A 21,257-nucleotide genomic window follows, 5' to 3' on the forward strand; every position below is an offset into this window, starting at 1 on the left:
GGCGGCCCGAGCGGGGGCGGCGCCGAGGCCGGCCCCGCGGAGGCCCTCCCGGCGGAGCCCCGCGTGCTGCAGCCATGGAGACGCGGTAATCCCCTCCTCCGGCCCGCGCCCCGGCCCCCGCAGCCGCCGCCGATTGGTCGCCCTTTGCTCCCTGACCCGCTCGCCGCCTCCGAGGCCGCCGCTTCCTGCTCGGGCGCCGCGCCGCGCTCCCGGCCCGGGGCGGAGCTCGGGCGCCGAGCGCGCGCCGCCTTCGCCGCCGCCGAGCAGCAGCCCGCGCCGGAGGAGGAGCCGCCGCCGCGCCCTTCCCCTTCCTCCGCTCCTCCCCCGGCCCGCTCCCCGCCCGCGCCGGCCCCAGGCAGCACTCGCGAGCAGCGGCGGCCGCGGCCGGCGGCCGAGAGGGGAGAATGCGGCGGCGCTCGCGGATGCTGCTCTGCTTCGCCTTCCTGTGGGTGCTGGGCATCGCCTACTACATGTACTCGGGGGGCGGCTCCGCGCTGGCCGCGGGCGCGGGCGGCGGCGCCGGCAGGAAGGTGAGTGGGGCGCCCTGCCCGGGCCCGGCTCCCCCCCACCCAAGCCCCCGACTCCCCTTCCCCCGCCGGCCCCTCCCGCGCCGACGCGCCCCCCGCCCGGCCGCGGACCCCCCTGTTCGGACGTGGCCGCGGGGCAACGAGGGGGGCTCCCTCCCTTCCCGCTCTCCTCCGTCCCGATCTCCTCTCGGGTCCCCGCTCCCCGCCCCGGGCCTCCCGGCCGAGTCCCCAGGGCAGGGGGCTCACCCAGCCCCTCTGCGCTGGTCCGACTCGGGCGAGGGCGACCCGGCGCGGCCCCGCAGGACTGGGGACCCCGGACGCCTTTCTCGTCGCCCCCCCCCCCCTCCGCCCGGCCCCCTCCGTCTGCCACACATAATTGAAGTTGAGTCCTGTCCGGCCGCCGGGAGCCCCATCCCCTGCGGTGGGAAGTTTAAGCGGTGGGGGTGTGGGACACACAAAAGGGGGTGGGGAGGAGAGGAGGGAGAGGCGGCTGCCTTTCCAAAGTGTCATGTACGGGAGAGGGGAGTCCAAGTTTCTTCCCTTGCGTTTGATACGAGCCGCTGCAAATCCTCACCCGTTTCCCCCTTGTCACCCCGCGGCGGGGAGTGTTGGGGGGGTGCATGTCGGGGGTCTCTGCCCCTTTCTCTGCCATTTACCTCTGGGGGCGGGGGGCGCAGCCGGCCCCGTGCCGGGTAAAAGAGACTCCCTGGGCGGTTGTCAGCGGAGGGCCAGCGCGCCTCTGCGCCCCGAGTGAGGCCGGCCACGGACATCTCCGCCCCCACCCTCCCCCGACCTTCCCCTCTCGGCCCCGGCGCGGCCCGGACGTGGCCGCCTGCGCTTGTCTTCCCCAGCCCCGCTCGCCGTTACGCGGGGATGGTCCCTTTTCTGTGGGCGCCCTGAGCAGGCTCCCAAGGGTTGGGCGGTTAGGCCGTGGGGACCGTGTAAGCCAGTCTGGACAGCCGGGCGTATCCGGGAGGAAATCGAGCGGCCGGAGGAGCCCCGACGGTGCGGTCCAGCCGCCGTGCTGGGAGAGGAGGGCTTTGGCCGTGGACCTGCTGCCGGCTGGCCTGTGGTGTTCGGTGGCTAATAGGCTTTGAAAGCAGCGTTATCTTTTCCACAATCCTGGAACCCTCATCGCTGTGATGTTTAGTGTCACCGCAAACCCAGGAAATTCTGAGTTCATGGAGGTGGACCGCGGGTTGGGCAGGAAGCAGGGAATGGTATTCTGGAACAAGCCAAACGGGACTGAGTGCCTATGAACGGACTTTTTTTAGCCATACAGTCAGACCTGTAAAGTCCGTGATGGGGTTCGGCTGCTTCAGAGGTTTCCCTCGTTTGTTTGTTTCAATTCATTCATTCATTCTCACCTGAAGGTATTAGATAGAGATAGGTATCTTGTTTTAATCTTGGGGAATCGTGTGGAGTTGCTTTGTCTGGAGGGAGCAGAAATGAAGTCGTTCCGTGTGCTGAAATGGCCTAGCTGAGTTCTGAGCTAACAGTGTGCCCTTAGCCCCGTTCTTTTTGTAACGCAGGCAAGTGCTGTATATGTACCTGAAGGCTTTTGTTTGTTCTTGGATGGTAAAGAGCCCGGCGAGCAGCAGGAGCAGTGTGGCCCTTTGAAAACTGTGCTCGCGTTAACCTGGAATTATTTTCAAAACTTTTGCTGTGCAGTAAACCGGGCCTTGGCAGGGCTGCATGGCTTGGTGTGCTGGTGGGACCTGGCAGAGCCTTCTGCCTTTCATGCAAAAGAAAAACAAACAAATCAACCACACTGGTAGAGCTCTTTTCCTTGGTTTGCTGCTTTCATGAGAAGCGTGTGATTAGAAACAGCAACGGTGTGGCCTTAGCATCCAGAGAAGCTGACTTCTCCCCTGTGGGCTTCAGCTGCAGGGTTTTGAGGGGGTCTCCTGTGTTGGCCTCTGAAGTGGTATCCTTAATTAAAAAAAAAATCTCAGAACTCTTTGTGACCTAGTGGGAGATAAGAGATCAGGTAGGAAAAAATGTGTGGGAAATGAACAATTATACATGGATTGGTGATTTGGGATTCTATTCTTTCTGTCAACGAACCATAAAATTTAATCCCGGCCCTTAGAATGGTTTAGTGATTTGTCAGTTGAGGAAGAGGTGTGTAAATGCAATAGCTTTTGAAATCGCAGTAAAAGACTCATTAACTTAGTGTTGTGGACCCTGGTATGAAAGTCGAAGCCCTGAGACCATTCTGGAGGACCTGAATAGAAAACCCCGCCGTCTTGAATTTCCTAATCTAGAGTATAAAACTGTGTACTCTTCCTTCCTCCTGAACTGTTTCCAGGGATTTAAAGACTAAAAAGCCTCTCTTCAGATTTAGTTCATCCTTATGATAAAAGGAAATATGTAGCTTTGTTTTGTTTTTTTTTTTTTAGCTTGTAAAGTATGGACATAAAAAAGATAATGTGGGACGAAAGGCAGAATTTAAATACTAGCTATAGTTTTTTAGGTACAAATGGAATTAATGTTTCTTCTCTTGTTTCATAGTATGCAAGTCAATGCTTAGCCTGTGTCTCTCGGCCCTGATGTTTTTCACGGGGTACCAGGCTTCAGTATTAGACTTCGGGGGATTGTCTGATGGGAGCCTGCCTGGTATTTCTGCTGCTTCAGCACCCCCGCCCGGGCTTGTCACTGTGTGCCCTGCCTGTTAAATAACTCATCCCAGGACCATTACTCTCCCATTTGGCGAAACCCAGAAAGCCGCCGCGCCTCGGATTGCAGATCTAATAAGGCGAACGGGAGGAGCAGGTGCTCAGAAGCATCGTGGGCATTGCCACACCCTTCGGGACTCAGTGCTGAGGCGTCAGGTGTGAGGTCAATCGGTTTACGTGTAATATTGTTTAAAAGTATTTCCTTTACATTTATGTAGATCACCCCTCCCATAGTTGGCTCTGTCCCCCTGAATTAATAATTTGCACTTCAAGGATGTCTCTCCTTTGAGCATCTTAAATGCTTTACAATTTTAATCACGTTAAGTCTCCCCCAGGCCTTGGCAGGTTGGCCGTGGGTGAGGCTGTAAGGAGAGAAGAAGGGATATCTGTTGAAGCGCACTTGCCTAAGGATTAAGGGTGGCCGTGGAGGACGGAAAGGGAAGGGTTTCCCGGGATGTAAAGTTGACGGCTGTGTCAACCCGAGGGGCACCTGGGGAGCTTAGTAGGTTAAGCGTCCGACTTCGGCTCCGGTCGTGATCTCTCGGTTTGCGAGTTCGAGCCCTGCGTCGGGCTCTGTGCTGACGGCTCAGAGCCTGGAGCCTGCTTCGGATTCTGTGTCTCCCCCTCTCTCTGCCCCTCCCCTGCTCATGCTGTGTCTCTCAAAAATGAATAAACATTAAGAAAAAAAAAAAAGGGTCCGTCAACCTGAGACCCCTGGTCTGCGCTGCTCACGTCCTCGGGAGGGAAGGGAAGGTGTTAGCTGAAGGACGTGACCCTGGGCCCGGGCAGCCCGTTCGCTTTCCACCACCCTTCCTTGAGGGGCTTCGGGGGTGGTCCTGTCGGAGGCATGTGGGGGATGGAGGGAGTGGTGGGGAGAGTGTGGTACACGTCGTAGGGCAACAGTAAGGTGTGAAACTGGACTTTGGGACTAGGCTCTAGAGAGCCTGGTGTGCTGGGCTGACTGGCTGGTTCTTAATTTGGTTGATCACAGGGAGACAGTAATGCGTTTTGAGCTGGGTAGTGGACGTTCACAAGAAGAGGCATGGCAATGAGTCCATTTATTGGCACTGAGCGACCCTAGCTCTCTACCCGCTTCTGCTTAGTGACTTCTACTAATTTAACTGAACCTCTCCGACCCTCCGTTTCTCATCTTTGTGGCGGGGATAACCATTTTCACCTCGTGGCAGAGCACTAGATGCCATGAGTAAGGTGTTGAGAAAGAGTAGACACCAGATGAATGGTTTTGGGGCAGTAGGGGGAGTAAAGAAAAAGTAAAAACCCCAAATGACTCCTTGAAAAAAAAGTTTTTTTTTTTTAACGTTTATTTATTTTTGAGAGAGAGACAGAGCATGAATGGGGGAGGGTCAGAGAGAGGGAGACACAGAATCTGAAACAGGCTCCAGGCTCTGAGCTGTCAGCATAGAGCCTGATGCGGGGCTTGAACTCACGGACCGCGAGATTATGACCTGAGCCGAAGTCGGCCGCTTAACCGACTGAGCCACCCAGGCGCCCCCCAAATGACTCCTTGAAAATACAGTGAACCAGGAATCTCAAGTGTCTTCTTGTCCTCTGGAAAACCGTTGATGCTTTTGTTTTGTGCTTTCATCCTTCACCCGTTCCTCCAAGATTGATTGGTTTGGTTCATTTGGGCTTGTATCAAAAAGTGACATTAAGGACCGCCTTCCTGGGAAGGGGTCAGGATGCGCCAGCTCTCTCGTGCCCAGCTGTGGTGTCAGAGCGGGGGTCCCCACCTGGGATCCTGGCGGCCCTCCTCGGCCTTGCATCCCCCAGCAGGAGGGGAGATGGCTGGTATTTCCTCCAGTGTGAGTGGTTTGAGGTTGAACGTGAGGCTGCCATGTGTTACGATGGGGGTCTGTGAGCCTGTCTGTGGGTGGAGGCCAAGGAGGGTACCCAGAAGACACCTAGCCACCCCTATGAGCAGGGTAGAGTCGAAGGAAATTCTGTTTGAGATGGGAGTGTGAAGCCGAGGGTAGGCAGGGCAGTGGTGGGGGGAGAAGGCTACAGCCAGAGAATCCGACACATGGCACCGTGATACCAACTTTTCTCCAAGGCAAGTCCAGGGTCCCTGTTCCGGAGCTATGTCGTGGCTGGCTCTGGGTGCTCGAACATGAGGGAAGCAGGTTGTGGCTGATAAGCTGTGCAGAAGTAACGGGCGCTTCCCTTAACCCTCTAGCAGAAACGAGCAAGAAGCTGCTGTCCCCAGGGGTCGGCTGGCTCAGGCTGTCAGACCTCGAGGTAGGGGTGGGGAGACCTGGCTGGTAAAGGCTGTGCGTGGGCTTCAGGCCCTCCGTAAATCCCTCTACCCCACCTCCTGGTGAATGGTGGGTTTCCTGTTTGGAACCGGGGGAGAGGTAAATGGAGAGGTGGTCGGGGGAAATGACTAGCCAGGGATATTTATACATTTTATATTCGTATAGGTAGCTATGTGTACACATAGTATCTTGTTTCTGCCGGAGCTGGAAGTCACGTTTGGGAAGATGTCGACTTCAAAGCAGGCAATGCTGTGCTGCCTACCTTCTACCAAATCCAGAGACAGTTGGCTTAGTGGAAGGAGGAGGGGGGAGGAGGAGGGGGAGGAGAGGGGGGAGAGGGAGGAGAAGGGGGAAGAGGGAGAGGAGGGGTGGGGGTGGTGGTGCCGGTGAGGCTGCCTGGGGCAGAGACACAGGCAAAGGCAGGAGCTGACTTTGAGATGCTGGCTGAGATCCCGGGGAAGGAGGTGGGGTATTCCTGGGGAAATAACGAAACCAGACCAAACCTATGAAGTCTCCTAGCCGGCCTAGCCGAATTCATGGGATGAGAAAATTGCCAAACCCGGCCAGATCCGCTCCCCTCTTTTAGTTCTTCTGCTGTGCTCCTTGTGAATCCTGTTCTGGAAGGTTTGCCTGGGCGATGCTGCGATGCACGAGCTGGGTGGATGTCCAAGTGGAAATGCACCTGCACAGCGATGCCACACAGATTAAAATAGGGGGATGCTTCCGTTCTGCTTGTGAAATAAATGCCACCCTCAAGACCCCGAATGCCCCCGAGACGCTGGCCGCCCTGGTCCTCCCTTGGGATCCCTTCTCCGTGTTCAGCAACCAGAGAACTGAAAACCTGCCACTGCAGGGGCCTTTTGGACCCCGCTTCTGTGTCCACGTCGCAGTGGGACTTACACAGGTGGGGTGCCACCCCCATCGGTGTGCCACTCAGAGCCAAGGAAGTGTTGGCCTGGTGTCAGCTCCCTGACCCGAAAGGTCACCTTTCCCCTTGAGGCGGGAGTGTTTGATTCTCTGTTGCTGCTGGGGATCTGTGTTCACGCCTCCTGTCTCAGATCCTTGCCTCCAGACTGCCTTGTTGGTGAAGCATTTTCGGGAGGACTTCTGGTTCTTCCACAAGCAAACCCTCCTGAGTGGGGTTTCAGGAGAGGCTGGGCCCGGCGAGGGCCTCTCCTCCTTTGAGAATTAGATCGAGTGGGTTGGAGGGAGCACTCCGGTGGACACTCAGGTCCTCAGAGTGGAACTTGACCCTGTCTCTTAGCCGGTGTGGGGCTTCTCTAGCCTTTGGCCACGTGCCTGACCTTCAGGATCAACGCCAGGTGAATGCCCGTCTGGTTTACCTGTCCGGTCAGGAGAGCCTCCCCTGCCTTTCTCCTTTTTGACCGTGTGCCCGTTTCTAGGAGATGACAAACCGGACTCGAGCCAACCAGGCCTTCCCTGCTGGAGCCCCTCCTCCTCCCCGTCGGTCCCCTGCCCTCACTCTGCCTCGGTGTTTCTGCATTCTGTCATGTCCAGTATAATGGGCCCGGGGAACGTGTCATCTTATATGGGTTGGGTTTCTTCACGTGTTGGAATGGAGAAGGCAGTGATTCATCCAGAAGGCTGGATTTGGAAAAACCAAAAAGGCCCCACACAGGGCCGTTCACTCCTGGGCTTACATGGAAGCAGCTTTCCTGGGCTTTGGGGATTACGGGCCCCGGGTGCCACGCCTTATGGGAGCTGGCTGTCGGGAAGCAGTGAGCGGCTCAGGGGTGGCCGCCTGGGGACGTGCCACCTGCCTCTGCCCTCCCCAGAGTCCCTCAGGCCCTGAGGGCGGGCTGCCCGGTCCTGCCAGGGTGGGCACTTTCCTGCCCGGTGACTCTGGGAGGAGGTATGGTCAGCGTGGCCGGGACAGGGTTACTGTATTTCCAGAGCCCACATCAGGACACGTGTATTGTCAGGGTCAAGGGTCCCCTTGGGGCAGCGGTCACTCCGGATCAGAAGTTGCTTAGTCTTGGCCGGGCGGACATTTGGAGCCAGTTCATCTTTGTTGTGTGGGGCTGCCCTGTGCGTTGTCGGACGTTTAGTGGCTTCCCCGGCCTCCGCCTCGTGTGTGACAACCGGCAATGTCTTCGGGCCCTGCCAGGTACCGCCTGGGGGACAGGATCGCCCCTGATTAAGGACCGCTGCAGTGTCTGTGTAAACTTTGATTTTTTTTTTTTTTCCGTGCGACCTTTATGGTTAGACCCCTGCCGAACAGGATGGCCTCTTTGTGCGGTCAGGGTGGACCCCGGGGTGCACACCCGCTGTGTGCCAGGCCCAGGCCTGATGCTTTATCGATGTCGACTCGGTGGCTCCTCGTAGCAGCCCTTCTAGTCCTCTCATTTTTCCGATGAAGACTGAAGCACAGAGAGGGTGAGCAACTTGCCCAACGTCGCAGAGCTGGCGGATGGCCGACCCAGCCTTGTCTGATGGGAGGAATCCCCGGGCCTCCGGAGGCGGTGGGGTTTGCCTACAGCTCGAGGCCTGGAGGGTTTCTGCCTGTCCGCGGTGTGGGATGTGGCTCCCTCTTGGTAGCTGGTCTGTCCGTGCCCCTTCCGTGCCTTGTGACAGCGCCCTCACCCCGCTGCGCCCCGTCAGAACATTCCCGGAAGGCATTTTGGAGCACACACATAATGCTTCGATGGTGGTATCAGGTCCGTTTGGCTCTTTTCTTCATTTTCACCTTTTTGCGCTATGTGATTACATTTTACGTGTTCTCATCCGTCGCTCATCTGCCGGTCCTGAAGACCATAGTCGTCAGCTGCCCCTCCCGCAGGAGCAGAAATGAAAACAGGTTCTACTCCCTTCCATTCCTTCTTTCAGTGAGTATTTCGCCAGCACCTACTACGTGACAGACACTGTTTGGGTACTTGGGAATACGGCAGTGAATGTAACAGACAGAATCCCCGTTCTCATGGAACTTTCATTCTGGGGGTGGGGGGAGCCAGACAGAAACAGGAGAGGTTAGTAAATGGTGTTGGGTGGAGAAAGGTGCTAAGTGCCAAGGGAGAAAAAAAGCAGCGTCAGGGGATTAGGAGCTGGGTGGGGGTGGTTGTGGTGCCTCGGTGGTCCCTTAGGCTCAACGGGGAAGTGAGGTTTGAGCAGGTTTGAGCCCAGACTGTGGAAGCAGGTGGATCTCTGTGGCTCCCTTGGCTTCGCACGCAGCCCCTGGTTCCAGCTGTGTCCTGTCTTCTGGTGGTCTGTCTTCTCGCTTGCTTTTGCTAAACGAGAGAGCTGGTTTTCTTTCCCGAAGGTTGTCGCCTTTGGTCTGTCACTGGTGGAATTTCCTCTGTGACGTGGAAATCTTGGGTCTTCTTGTCGCAGGGCTGTCTCGAGTGATGCATGTACCCACCGTAGTGACCACGGTGTGCATACTCCCGCGCCCCCGTCTCCCGCTTCGGGCTTGAGACCGCTCTAGGCGCCTGCAGGTTAATAACGTGCATCGACTCGGTAGAACGTGCTGTGGAACGATCCCGTCGCTTGATTTCTGAGCCGATCTGTGCGAAATGCTAAGTTGGACCCGGTCGGCATCCATGGTCCATTGTTGAGTACACTGTTAAATGACATTGCACGTTGGCGGAGCGCTTTCCAGGCGTATTCTCATTTAATGAGGAATCCTCGCGGGTCCCTGTGCACCTGCTGCGGCACGGGATTCCCACTGTGACGTCGTCTCTGTGAGCTGCTCTGGGTGATGGGGGTTGTTGATTCCTGCAGGAAAACCAGTCTGTAGGAAACCAGAGGGCCGAAGCTGGCCTGGCACCCGGGCTTTGGAGAGGTGGTTCTTGGCAAAGTGGGTCACACTGAGGCTCCGTGGTCTATAGTATTTGTGGAAAATAAAATGGACATGTGACTTCATTGCCCACAGCCGTGGTAGGGAGGGGAACGGTGGGAAATTGCACATCCTCCCAGTTCTCATGTGGGATTACCCAGCTGCTTTTCAGGGAAACTGTGGGCACTTACGAGGAGTCATTAGATATGTTATGGGGTTCTGCGCAGCGCCCCCCGGCGTGTTTCCGGAAAAAACAACTGGAGCATTTGCGTGGCGGCAAAGGAAAGGTCCTTTTAAAGACCTTCAGACTTTGGAGCAGTTGTGGAGGTTTCTTTAGCTCTGCCCCGGGGGCCTTCTTCGTGGAAGGGTGCTGCTCTAGAAGGCAGACACACGTGAGTGGCAGGGTCTGCCTGTCTCAGCTGAATCACAGGGACAGCTGGAGGAGCTGATGTAAATTAGAGGTCTGCATTTAGGAGATGCCCATAAACTAGGTACCCTGTTATCAGGCGGTGACTCTTGCGTGGGGGGGGGGGGGGGAATGCACGGGCCTGTCCTGGATGATGAGCGGGCTGGCCCTGCGTGGGATGCCTTCAACGCTCACTGTCTTGGTGCTTCCCGCCTCAAGGGCTCTCCCCTCGACCTAGATTTTGAGCTTTTGCTCTGTAACCTTCACAAGGCTTACCCTCTTTTCACCGCCCCGTGTCCCCTTCTGGCCCTTCCCTGTTCCCTTGTGCTTGAGAACCCACCCACTTGTTTTTCTTGCTGCTCACTTCTTTTTAATGCTTATTTGTTATTTTTGAGAGAGAGAGAGAGAGAGCATGAGGGGGAGGGGCAGGGAGAGAGGGAGGCGGGCCGCGTGCTGACAACAGCGAGCCCGATGCAGGGCTCGAACTCGCGAACCATGAGATCATGACCTAAGCCGAAGTCGGACGCTCAACCAACCGACTGAGCCACCCAGGCGCTGCTCACTTTTGATAATCACCGATTTTCCCCTTCATCTGGAATATCCCTCTTTTTATCAAGTCTAAGATGCCATTATCCATAAAACCATTATTTTATGTAGCACTGGGCAAGAAAAAAAAAAGCCACTGTTCATTGAACTGTGACACAATGGTTTCTTTATCAGTTAACGTTTTTATTTTCTACTTATTTAAAGAGCTCTTTTGGACTTAATTAGACATTGATTTTTCCATACATCACGCTTGTGCATAGATAAAAAGGAAAATACACATGAAATATATTGGGTAAGGTGTTCCTAAAACTTTCTCAGTGTCTACTTTTTGACTCCGAGATATTTGTGCCTGTTTTCCTCAAAGTCATCTGCACTGCCAAGACCTTTGGTGATGCAGCATTAAAAAAAAAAAAAAAAATCAATGAAAGCTCTAAAACCTCTTGGTGTTCTGGGCTCTTAACATAGCATGGCAGTTATGTAGAGTTAGCCAGATTTTAACTCATTTGGGAATTTTCCCTAATTCCCCAATTCCCCATTCATTTCTATCCTACTTGGTTTGGTTTCTAAGGATTACGAGTGCTTTACTGTTGTTTCTGGGGCTTTCTTCCAGGCCACTTGACGTGCATCATGTGGACTTTGCCACTGGTGTGTTGTATGTTTGAGCAGGTGCTGTGATGACAGGTGCATTGTGGCCCTTTTCCTGGCCCGCAGCATCATCAGGCTCATTCATTGTGGGATGCGTCCCAGTTTCATGGTAAGCTGTGAAAAAGAGTGTATCTTAGAACTGATGAGTTATGGTCTTCTTTTTCTCATGTGTGAGATTACTCCCCTTTATGAGAATTCGGCTCCACGCCTTCTGTGCTTGATAAAGGGAACTGTGCTTGATAAAGGGAAATGGTAGCCCCCATTGGAACGTGTACGTCTGTATCTGTTCACTCCCAGTCCCCAGGATCCATGGAAGCAGAAGTACTTCTTGGCTTTTATTTTTGAGCGGTGAGCAGTGATGAGCATGAACCTTTTCCGAAACACTTTTGGAGCGTTTTCTATCTACAAGTTAACCCTGCTGAATGCTGGGATCTGCAGGGGTGAGCAAGGCACTCTGTCTTCCTTGAGGGAGCTCAGAATCACTGAACAAGCCAACTAGAGAAAGACCAAAGAAAGAAAGAAAGAAAGAAAAAGTTGAAGAGGGATTGGATAGCAGTTGAAATGTTAAGCATCATCATTAATTTTCTTAGTGGCAGTAATGGTCTTGGGGTTGTTTTTTGAAAATCCTTATCTTTTGTAGGTACAAACTAGATATTTATGGGTGCAAATCATGACCTGGGCCACAATCAAGAGTCGGATGCTTAACTGATTGAGCCACCCAGGCGCCCCTGAAAACCAAAATTTTTCAAAAAGCAACTTGAAGGCTTAGGGATAGAGTCAGTGAAAGGTATCTGGTCCCAGTTTCCAACATGTCTGTTGTAGGGAGGTTTCTAGCAAAAAATGCTTCTATACCAGCTGAGCGCCTTTCGAGTTCAATCCAATTCTAATAGTGTCTGCCTGGAGACGGTGCCCGCTTCCACGGGTGAAGGGCTCAGTCCTACAAGATCGTCCTCCACTTCTGCTGCCAATCACAAGCCCAGACTGTTCCCTGTGCTTCTGATGGGCTGGCTAAAAATTAGAGGTTCCCAAGGCCCTTTTCTTGGGTAAAAAGTTAGTTTGCTAGAACGGCTCAAAAACTCAGGGAACCCGTTTACTGACTAGATTACTGATTTATTACAAAGGATATCAAAGGATATGAATGAATAGCCAGATTAAGAAATACATAGGGCAAAGTCCCAAACAAAGAAGCTTCTGTCCTCATGGAGTTTGAGGCCTGGTGTGGTGGCACACAGAAGTGTTCTGGTTCTCCTAAAAGCTCTCCGAACCCCCTCCTTTTGGGTTTTTGTGGAGGTTTCATTACATAGGCATAACTGACCAAATCATTGGCCATGGGTGATCGATTCCATGTTTTGCTCTCCACCCCCCCCCCCCCCCCCCCAGAAACTGGGGAGGTGGGACTGAAAGTTCCAGCCCTCTGATCACACGGTTGGGTCCCCTGGCAACCAGCCCCCATCTTGAGAGCTTCTCCAAAGTCACCTCATTAACATAAACCCAGTTGTGAAAGGGGGCTTGTTAAGATTCACGAGACACCCTTTTCACCTTTATGGCTCTAAAGGGTGTTCAGGAACTGAGGACAACAGGCAGTTCAAGGGTTTGGGGAGTCGTGAGCCAGGACCTGTGGACGAAGAGCGAATATCTATTTCTCATAAATCAGCATCACCGTTAGTAAAGACGTACATCAGCCTTGTGTGTCTTCAGTAATTTAGGAATACCCAGTGGTGATTAAATTTTTTTTTTTTAACATTTATTTATTTTTGAGACAGAGCATGAATGGGGGAGGGTCAGAGGGAGACACAGAATCTGAAACAGGCTCCAGGCTCTGAGCTGTCAGCACAGAGCCCGATGCAGGGCTCGAACTCACGGACCGCAAGATCATGACCTGAGTCGAAGTCGGCCGCTTAACCGACTGAGCCACCCAGGCGCCCCCAGTGGTGATTCTTTTCAAAGGATGCTTCGGAGGTTGCCTCAGATCTCGAACTGTCACCTGTATCACCAGGAAAATATTCTTATATTTGGTACCGTTTCTTCTGTAAGAATTATCTGTGTGAACTCTCAGGAAATTACTAACCTTGGTGAATGTTTTGGTGGGAGAGTGTTTGTTAGTTTAAGGTGTTCTGTGAGATCGCTTACACCTAACCAGCCTCCTCCGTGGCCCAGAGACCCTGTCACTTACCTGAGTTTGACTTGGATGTTGTTACATTGACTGTATCCTTCTCATTTGACAGGTGCGAGTGGGCAGAAAACGTGTATGTTTAGTCCTGCTAGCTTTTCCACTCATCCTGGGCGGTCTGCTTGCTGTCATAAACAATCCATTAGGAGCCATGGATGATTTGGGAAGCCAGGGTGGGAGACCCTTAATAAATATATATTATTCCTTTCTTCCCCAGCAGGATATCGTTGGTAACACCTCATATTTTACATTGGATTTGTGAATGAGACATTTGTGACAAACGTATGATAATGCATGTGTTTTTTTGTAAGTTTTAGTTACATAATCCCTACCCCCAACGTGGGACTTGAACTCACGACCCCGAGATCACGAGTCAAATGCTCTTCCCGCTGAGCCGGCCAGGCGCTCCTCATAACGCATGTTTTCTGTAAGGTATAATTCCCGATACTTCCAATTTATGTCAGCCTTGTCACCGAGCTGCCCGAAGCACTTTGGAGGCATTGCTCATTTATCTTTCGTTTCTGCATGCCCGGAAGAATGTCAGGAACTGGTTTTCTTCCTGCACTCATGCGTGCAGTTTCCAGCGGGCCCCAAGGTTATGAACTTGCCCCACAGGTCGTGCAGTGGCAGTGTTGGGGCTAGAATTGTAATGGCTCCCCAACTACTCAGAATACGGCTTTGGAGAGAGTCGGCTGTGGCCGTCCTGATCTTAGAGCTGCCGTCCCTGACTCAAGAGTGTGCTGTGCCAAACGGCAGGTTTCTGTCTCGTTAATGCAGACCTGCAGCTTCAGACCTGGAAGGTGCTGATTGCTGGGGCTGGCGATCGTCTCCGTGACCTTTATCACTGCGTGCTGCGGATGTGGGTGAGCTAGCAGTGAGCTGGGAGGGGGTGTGTTCTGAGTTCTTAGGTGGCCTGAGCTCCGGCCTGAGGGCGGGCATCACCGAAGGAGCCTCGCTGTGGTCCACCGGGTCTCGCCGACGGGTTCACAGAGGCAGGTGGGGCCTCTGATGATCTAATCCGCCTGGTGCTTCACGCAAGCATCGCAAAGTGCTGGTGTCCTTACCACCTGCACCATTGGTCTCTGAAAGCAAAGCTCTCCTCAGTACTTTGAGATTTTATGTGGGTTTCAGCAGAGGGAAAGAGGGGCCTGTGGAGGGCCGGTGTGTGTTCAGGGTCTGAGCTGCCCGCAGAGCGGAGTCCTCGATGACCCGGGCTCCGTGCATGATGCGGCGTGACTTCTGGCCAGTGGCCGCCTAAGAGCCGGTGTCCAGTGGGGAGCCTGGGTCTCAGGGGGTTGCCAGGGCAACTCGGTAAATCCACCTTGGGGCATTTGGAAACCGTCTTGCAGAGCCAAGGGCGATTGTGCAGTGCAGGGGTGCTCCGGACGGCACAGCTGGCCCTGGGGGCACGGGGCTGACGGGATGCATACATGGGAGCCGTGGGCCTGGCTTCTCCAGGTGGCTGTGTAAACCCAGGCAAGTCCCTTAACTCCTCTGTTCCTCAGTTTCCTCATTTATGGATCTCCTCGGGTGGTTCAGTAAAGAACGAGGCGGAATGGGGCCTGGTACTTCTGTAGCGAGTGCCTCTGACACCTGCTGGTGCTGACGGAAAACTCATGTTAGAGTGACAGGTGCTGGCGCCCCGCACCGGGTGGGGCTGCCCTCCGTGGCAGGTGTTCACGAGCCCAGGGCTCCTGTGCTCACTGGAGCCAGCCACCCTCTGCCGTGTTTAAGCAGATGAGCCTGCCCTCCCGGAAAGTACCTGCACCTCCGTGGAGTTTGCCTGGGACCTTCGTTTTAGAAGGAGGGTAAGGACACAAGGGATTCCTGCAGCCTTTGCTCCTTCTTCAGTGAGGAAGCCGAGCCCCAGAGGTGGTGGGTGACCTGGGCAGGGTGAGGTGGGCAGGGGCCCCGGTGTGAGCGCTGAGTCGATGGGGGTGAGGCGAGGGGGGGGGGGGGTCGTCAGACCGGAGGCAGGAAGCTCAGGCTGGAGCCCTCTCCTCCAGCGTGAGGTTCCCAGGAGCTCATTTCCCGGTTTTACCCCGTAAGCTCTCGTCTTTGAAACTACCCCAGGATGTGGTTTTTAACTCTGTGACTGTGTAATTAATTTTTTAACTCTAATAGGCAATTGGCTTTTTCAATATCTTGAGCTGTTATTATCTGAATGCGGCGTGTTATTTGGAAACTTTTCCACAAGGTTTTAATTAGGAAACGTTCTTTTGGTTTCATCAGTACAGTTTCTGGCTTGTTTTTGAAACTGTAGGTGAGTGACAAGTGGGAGACAAATTAATAATCCGTGGCAACGCGACAGAGCCCCCTCAGTGAGGGCTGAGGACTAGTTCTGTCAATTAGCAGGGTGTTCGTGTGGTTTCTCTGATGCCTCTAATTAAGACAACGTACAACTGGATTGCAGATTAATAGATAAACCATGCAATGATGTCGAGAAGAACACTCCATGCAAAAACCCGGATGTTTGGTTGTGCCCACTCGAAGAGCCTGGTTCAGGTGTTGCCGTCACCCTTACTGGCCTCCATTTCCTCATCTGTAAACTGGGGGTGGCTGGAAATTCGTGAGATGACGGCGGCCTTACTGACACGAGTTAGCCAGCGCCCTACTTTTTGCGCGTGCTCACTCTCCTTTCCCGCAGATGCTTCTGGGGCTGACTCCAGGCGTCTCTGATGGACAAGGGGGCTTGCTCGGAGGAAGAGACCCTAGCTGATGGTGACGTCGTGGTGTGAGTCGTTGGACCAGGGATGAAATCAGGTGCAGCCCGCTTCCTTTGCGGTCTGTCTCCCTTTCTTGGGCCACATGGAATCGCATGGCCCTGGGGAGGTCCCTGTTTTTAAGGGGAAGCTGTGGCACCGAGCGAGGCCAGCAGTGTCACGTTTGGGTTACGTTTTGAAGATACTGTAGTTGGTCAGAGTGCAGTGTGGTCCCCAGAGGCACCAGAACAAAGCAGACCTACTGGATTAATGGCGCGGGGGAGCGAGCTGATGTGACGGCAGTTGCGTGGCTGTCTGGCTTCACGTCCTGCCTTCCCGGCCCCCAGACGTTTAGGCTGGTCACCTCCTCCCAAGGCCTCAGGAGCTGGCCCACCCTAGGAGATCCAGCGTGCTCCTTGGAGATCCACTGTGCTCCCTCGCCCCCTGTGGCGAGCTCTGTTCATCCCTCCTCCGTCAGAGCTGGGGGAGAGTCTGGCTTGGGAGCCTTCCCTCCTGTGTCTGGGCTATTTGTCTGCTCCAGGAAGGGAATGTCGCGCCGTGAGAAGGACAATCCTGGCCTGGGAGGTCTGCACACAGAGAAGTGGCGGACAAGGCCTAGCGATCTGGCCTTTGCCTGGCGTGCTGGTCAGGAAGCCCTCTGCACAGAACATACATATTTAAGTGTTAATTAGGCAAGGGGGGGGGAGGGGGGAGCCGGGCTAAGAGATGACCTTTAAAGGTTGTCGGCAGCCCTCCGGTACTTGGCGGCACAAAGAAATGTATCAAGATAGAGAATCCCTGTTTTAAGGCGTTGCTCTTTCCTTTAAAAAGGCTGTCGGGGGGCGCCTGGGTGGCTCAGTCGGTTGGGCGGCCGACTTCGGCTCATGTCATGATCTCGCAGTCCGTGGGTTCGAGCCCCGCGTCGGGCTCTGTGCTGACAGCTCGGAGCCTGGAGCCCGTTTCGGATTCTGTGTCTCCCTCTCTCTGACCCTCCCCCATTCATGCTCTGTCTCTCTCTGTCTCAAAAAAAAAAAAAAAAACATTAAAAAAAAAAAAAGGCTGTCGGGACTGTGGAGTGGTGCCCAGAGAGTTCAAGAGACAACGTTCAGCATTTAGTTTCCCCTGCGTGGTAACGATGGGGGCAGTATGTTTGTGCTCGGCGTCTCTGGAATGATTGGGATCAACTATACCTGGGTGTGTGTGAAGCGTTGAAGATCCCCGTGTGTGTGTCTTAGCGCCTTCCCCGGGGAGGGGGCCCTACTGCTCCGTCCCGTCCTCCGATCTGTGTGCGAGCAGAGGGACAAAGGAGGAGAGGACCCGGAGCTGTGGGTTGGCCCAAGCCCTTCTCCGCCAGCCGCAGACACTGGGCTGCGTGCCCTCGGGGGAGGAGGGGTGCGTCTCCGGATCCTGATGGTAGGACGCAGCCTTCCGTCATCCCTGGGTCCCCCGCTGCGTGCCAGCGTTGATGCTCTTGCACCGCTGAGCAGTCTGGTGTAAGTTCTAATCGCCTGCATCCCACTAGCCTGTGAGCATCTTGAGGCCTGGCGTGTGCTTAGCTCCTCCCCTTCCTGCCTTTCTCCCTCCTGTAGAACTGCGCTAGCAGCCGTGGTGTGTCTGACCTTGGGGAACGAAGCCACCGAGGATCTGGGAATCTGCATTCTGGGAGGGGTGCAGGTTGAAGGCCCACCAGACCGGTACTGGATAGCCCCACATGGAGCTCCAAGGGGGCTCAGATAATCAGCAGAAAGGACCGAGGAGGGGACATTTGGGGAAGATCTGATGACTGGAAGGATCCAGCCACGAAGACGTGGTGGAAGACCGTCCAGTCATGGAGAGGATCATGTGCAAAGGTCCTGAGGCCAGACTGGATTTGGTGTGCTTGGGCAACGAAAAGCAAAAGAAGGCTTGCGAATAGAAGCACGGTGGGCAAAGGAGGCACCGGGTCAGTAAGCATTTAGGAATTTATTCGTGTGTGTCATTGGGTTCCCCCAGTGTAGCTCAGCACCCCACACACTGTTGGTGCTCTGTAAACATTGGGCAGTGAGATGCAATTCAGACTGGTGGGAGCCACCGTGGTGAGAATGGCTGCGAGCCCAGACTCAGTGGAGGGTCTGCTGCTTGGTGAACCATTAGAACACATCCTGGCCTCTGCCTCCACTCTCCCCTGAGCGTTTCCCCCCTGCTGCGTGCCCTAGCCTTGAGTTTCAAGCCATTTGCCCCTTTTTGCACTGTCTCTGGTCTGTAACAGCTGTGGTCTGGCAGAAGCGGTCAAGGTAGGGAGCCGTAATCGTTTCTGGGTGCAAGTCTGGCTTTCCCCCAAGCGCAGTGCATCCCTGAGCATTTCTTTCCTCCAGAAATGCTGCATTGCTGTTGCGGCCCAACGGGCCCCAGCTGTATTTGTATGTATGCTGTTAAATCATCGCGCCTTAATCAGTGGGGTGCCGCTTCACCTCTCCCGAGGAGTGCAGGGAGACCATGCAGGATGCTGAGGCAGAAGAGAGAGACGTACTGAGCCATAGAATTATCAGTTGTTTTTAAACCGTCTTCGTTCCTTCCAGCTGTATTTAGCAAAGAGTTTTTCATTATGAACTCCCCTTCCACCAATCCATCATCGTAAAACTGCTGTGCATTTAGATGGTAATCTTTAGGCAGGCGCCTAGGTTAAAATGGTCTCTAGGCTGCCTGGCTGTGTAGACACACCGCTGGGCTCCGGATTAGGCATCTGACGTTCTCTTGCACGTTACGTTCCTGAGCTTTTGGAGCTGCCTGTGATTGGCTATTTTAAAGCTCTGTGCCTTCAGTGGCCACTGGGGTAAGAAGTTTTGACACACCACTGACCTCTGATGTAGAGGATGGGAGGTTTAGGGCATTAGATGGGACGGAGGCGGATTTATGTTGTGAAATGCGGGGGCGCCTCCAGGCAGTCCTTCTGGAGGGCCGCTGGGTGGGTGTGCGGTCTGTTCACACTTTGGTCGGTGCCCCCCTGAAGTAATTTGACACTGCTCGCCAAGGGAGCGGCAGTGCATGTTGGAATGCCTCCAGCAACCCGCGAAGTGTTCGTAGCCAACCCGCCGAGTCCAGGTCGGGACGCAGGTGCCACGGGACATGTGCGGAGCAACAGGGGAGCGTTCTGTCCGCCGTCGTGGAATGCAGAGACCCAGCCATAGGATTTGATTCCAGGACTTGGCATCCGTAGGAGCCGAGAAAATTCTGTCCTCCATTCTTTTGGAGAGTTTGGAGGTACAGAATAATGAGACCCTGGGGGATGGCGTCTGGAGTTCCTTGAGCAAGAATTTAGAGTGGATGGTGGCGATTAGTGATAACGGCACATCGCTCTGCCCTGCGCTGAGAAGTGGTTAGTTCAGCCTTCGACAACTAGCAGAGAACCTCCTGGTGGGTAAATGGGGTGCAGGTGGCTGGAAGAACGTGTAAGTCAAGGGAGAAGGAAGAACAGGGGAAGCGGCAGGCCTGGAGGGAAAATCCACAGCCTGACTACCTCCGCCTCCGGAGCTTGGAGCTTTCTGTCTTTTACATTTTGCAGGGGGCGGGGGCGGGGAGAGGGTGGTATTGTTGTTGGCTGGGGAGGAAAGCAGCTGTAAAATGAGTCCTTTGCGTGCCAAGGGCATTGATCTGCCTTTTCACTCCTTGTTCCTCCTCTTCGGTTTCACCTCCAACACAGGACCTCACTTTTGCACAGTGAGGATTCAGTTGCAGGCTGAATCTCCTGGGTTGGATCTGTTGACGCAGTTAATGACCTACTATTGATAGATTGCGTTTAGGGCATAGCACCTTCTCCCCAGCTGTGTGTTTGCCGCGCTCCTGGTGCTTTTGGAGAACCCTGGGAGTGGGGGTGGAGAGGTGGCTTGAGCGGCTTTGATCTCTGGAGGCATTGCCTGGGTCCAGTCTCCCCTTTCTAAGTCTGTCACCTCCCCTGTAAGATGGAAATAACAGACTCTCCTTCGTTATGAGGATGGAATGAGATGTCGTCTGTCAAGCACTTAGTACAACCCTGTGCCGAGCATGTAGGTAGAAAGTGCTCAGTATAGTGTGTGTGTGTGTGTGTGTGTGTGTGTGTGTGGTACTTAACTCAGCTGGAAAGTCCCTGTCTGCAGCTACTGACACATGTACTTGTGCACGTGGATGTACACGCACATAGAGGCATGCGCTCCCACACCTTTGCGTCTTCCTGGCTGAAAAGGTGCATATGTCATTTCAGCAGAAATGTGAAGTTACTTTGTGGAGGTCAGCATGCTTTTCTTCCACCACAGGGAGAAATTTCACCAGGGAAGGTGTCTGCGGAGGTGGGAATGAAGATCCTGGTCCGGAGGGCTTCTGCACCCTTCTTTCGTGGGGCGGGCACCAAGCTAGCATCTGACACCGCTCCTTGACAATCTGTGCACACTGTCCCTGGACAGAAGGGGACGTGGCCTGTAGGACGTGCGTAGTTTCCATATTGTATGAGCTGCCGCGTCTGATGACCAGTGCTCATTAGTGAATTTCACAAATGCAATATACACAGACTGAAGGAATTTGCCCATTGTTTGCACTCGATTTGCTGCGTTGAAATGAAACGTCAAGGACTGCAGTAGCCTCAGACTCTGTGTGCTGTCATCTTCCCGCTTCTCCCCACTTGATTCTTCCCCGTGTCTAAATTGGTTTTCCTTACAGTTTACACCTTTCATCCCTGCCCATCCCCCTCGCTGTCATCCAGTGTTCCTCAGTCTGACCGCACAGTAGAAACACCTGGGGAGATTTAAAAGTACAGGTGCCTAGAACCTACCCCAGCCCAATTAAATTGGAATGTTGGGCCATTAGACCGAGGCATGTTTTAGAAAAAGCTCCCCACACGCGATTCTCATGAAGTCAGATTTGGAAACAATTGGTCCGGGGGGCGTTACTGAGAGTTTCCATCTTTTGGCTGTAACTGCTGAACATCATGGGGTCCCTGCACGTATGTTTGGTCAGATTTGTGGGCTTTGAGTTTGAGTTGGGTCTTCTCTTTGGGTGCTTGCTTTTATATTCAGAGTTGAATATGGATGAGCGTATAATGGATTGCCCATTGCATTAGTGAATGAGGCTCTTAGTCATAGGAGTTATTCTGGAATCTCTAAGCATCTTGCTGTCTGCAATAAAAATAATAATCAAAAGATACCAAAATGACAGTTTAGAGCTTAAAGAAAATACGACTTTTCTTATAGGCTCTGGACTGAATGAATATAGGGAGTAGGGTATTCAGGAGTTGAGCAGTCCATGGATTTTATTTCTCTGTATTTTTTAAATCTGGGGGGATTTGTTGTTCTTTTGAGGATGGAGGTTTGACCCCATACTTTTCAATATCAGTGACCGTGTGGTTCTAAATCTCCAGAAAAAAATAATTCCAGACAGCCTATTCTGGATCATGTACCATCTGATTGGGAGTGTTGGGAACTTTTTCATGACATTTGTCGTCAGACTGCCTGTGAGCCACTATCTTCTGGGTGGAAATAAACAAAGCTGTCTCTCCTGGAATTGGCTGGT

General features: G+C 53.8%; 1 protein-coding gene across 1 annotated transcript in view; it reads left to right on the top strand.

The window, feature by feature from the left end:
• Positions 1 to 259: 259 nt before the first annotated feature.
• The window catches only part of GALNT2 (polypeptide N-acetylgalactosaminyltransferase 2), a 192,070-nt gene continuing 171,072 nt past the window's right edge, over positions 260 to 21,257 (top strand). Inside the window, exon 1 of the mRNA XM_027046941.2 lies at positions 260 to 530. Coding sequence (XP_026902742.1) covers positions 405 to 530 — 126 coding nt within the window. The 5' untranslated portion in view covers positions 260 to 404. The remainder of the gene's footprint in view (positions 531 to 21,257) is intronic.

This window comes from Acinonyx jubatus, chromosome D2 (genome assembly GCF_027475565.1).
Source record: "Acinonyx jubatus isolate Ajub_Pintada_27869175 chromosome D2, VMU_Ajub_asm_v1.0, whole genome shotgun sequence".
Taxonomy (NCBI): Eukaryota; Metazoa; Chordata; class Mammalia; order Carnivora; family Felidae; genus Acinonyx; species Acinonyx jubatus.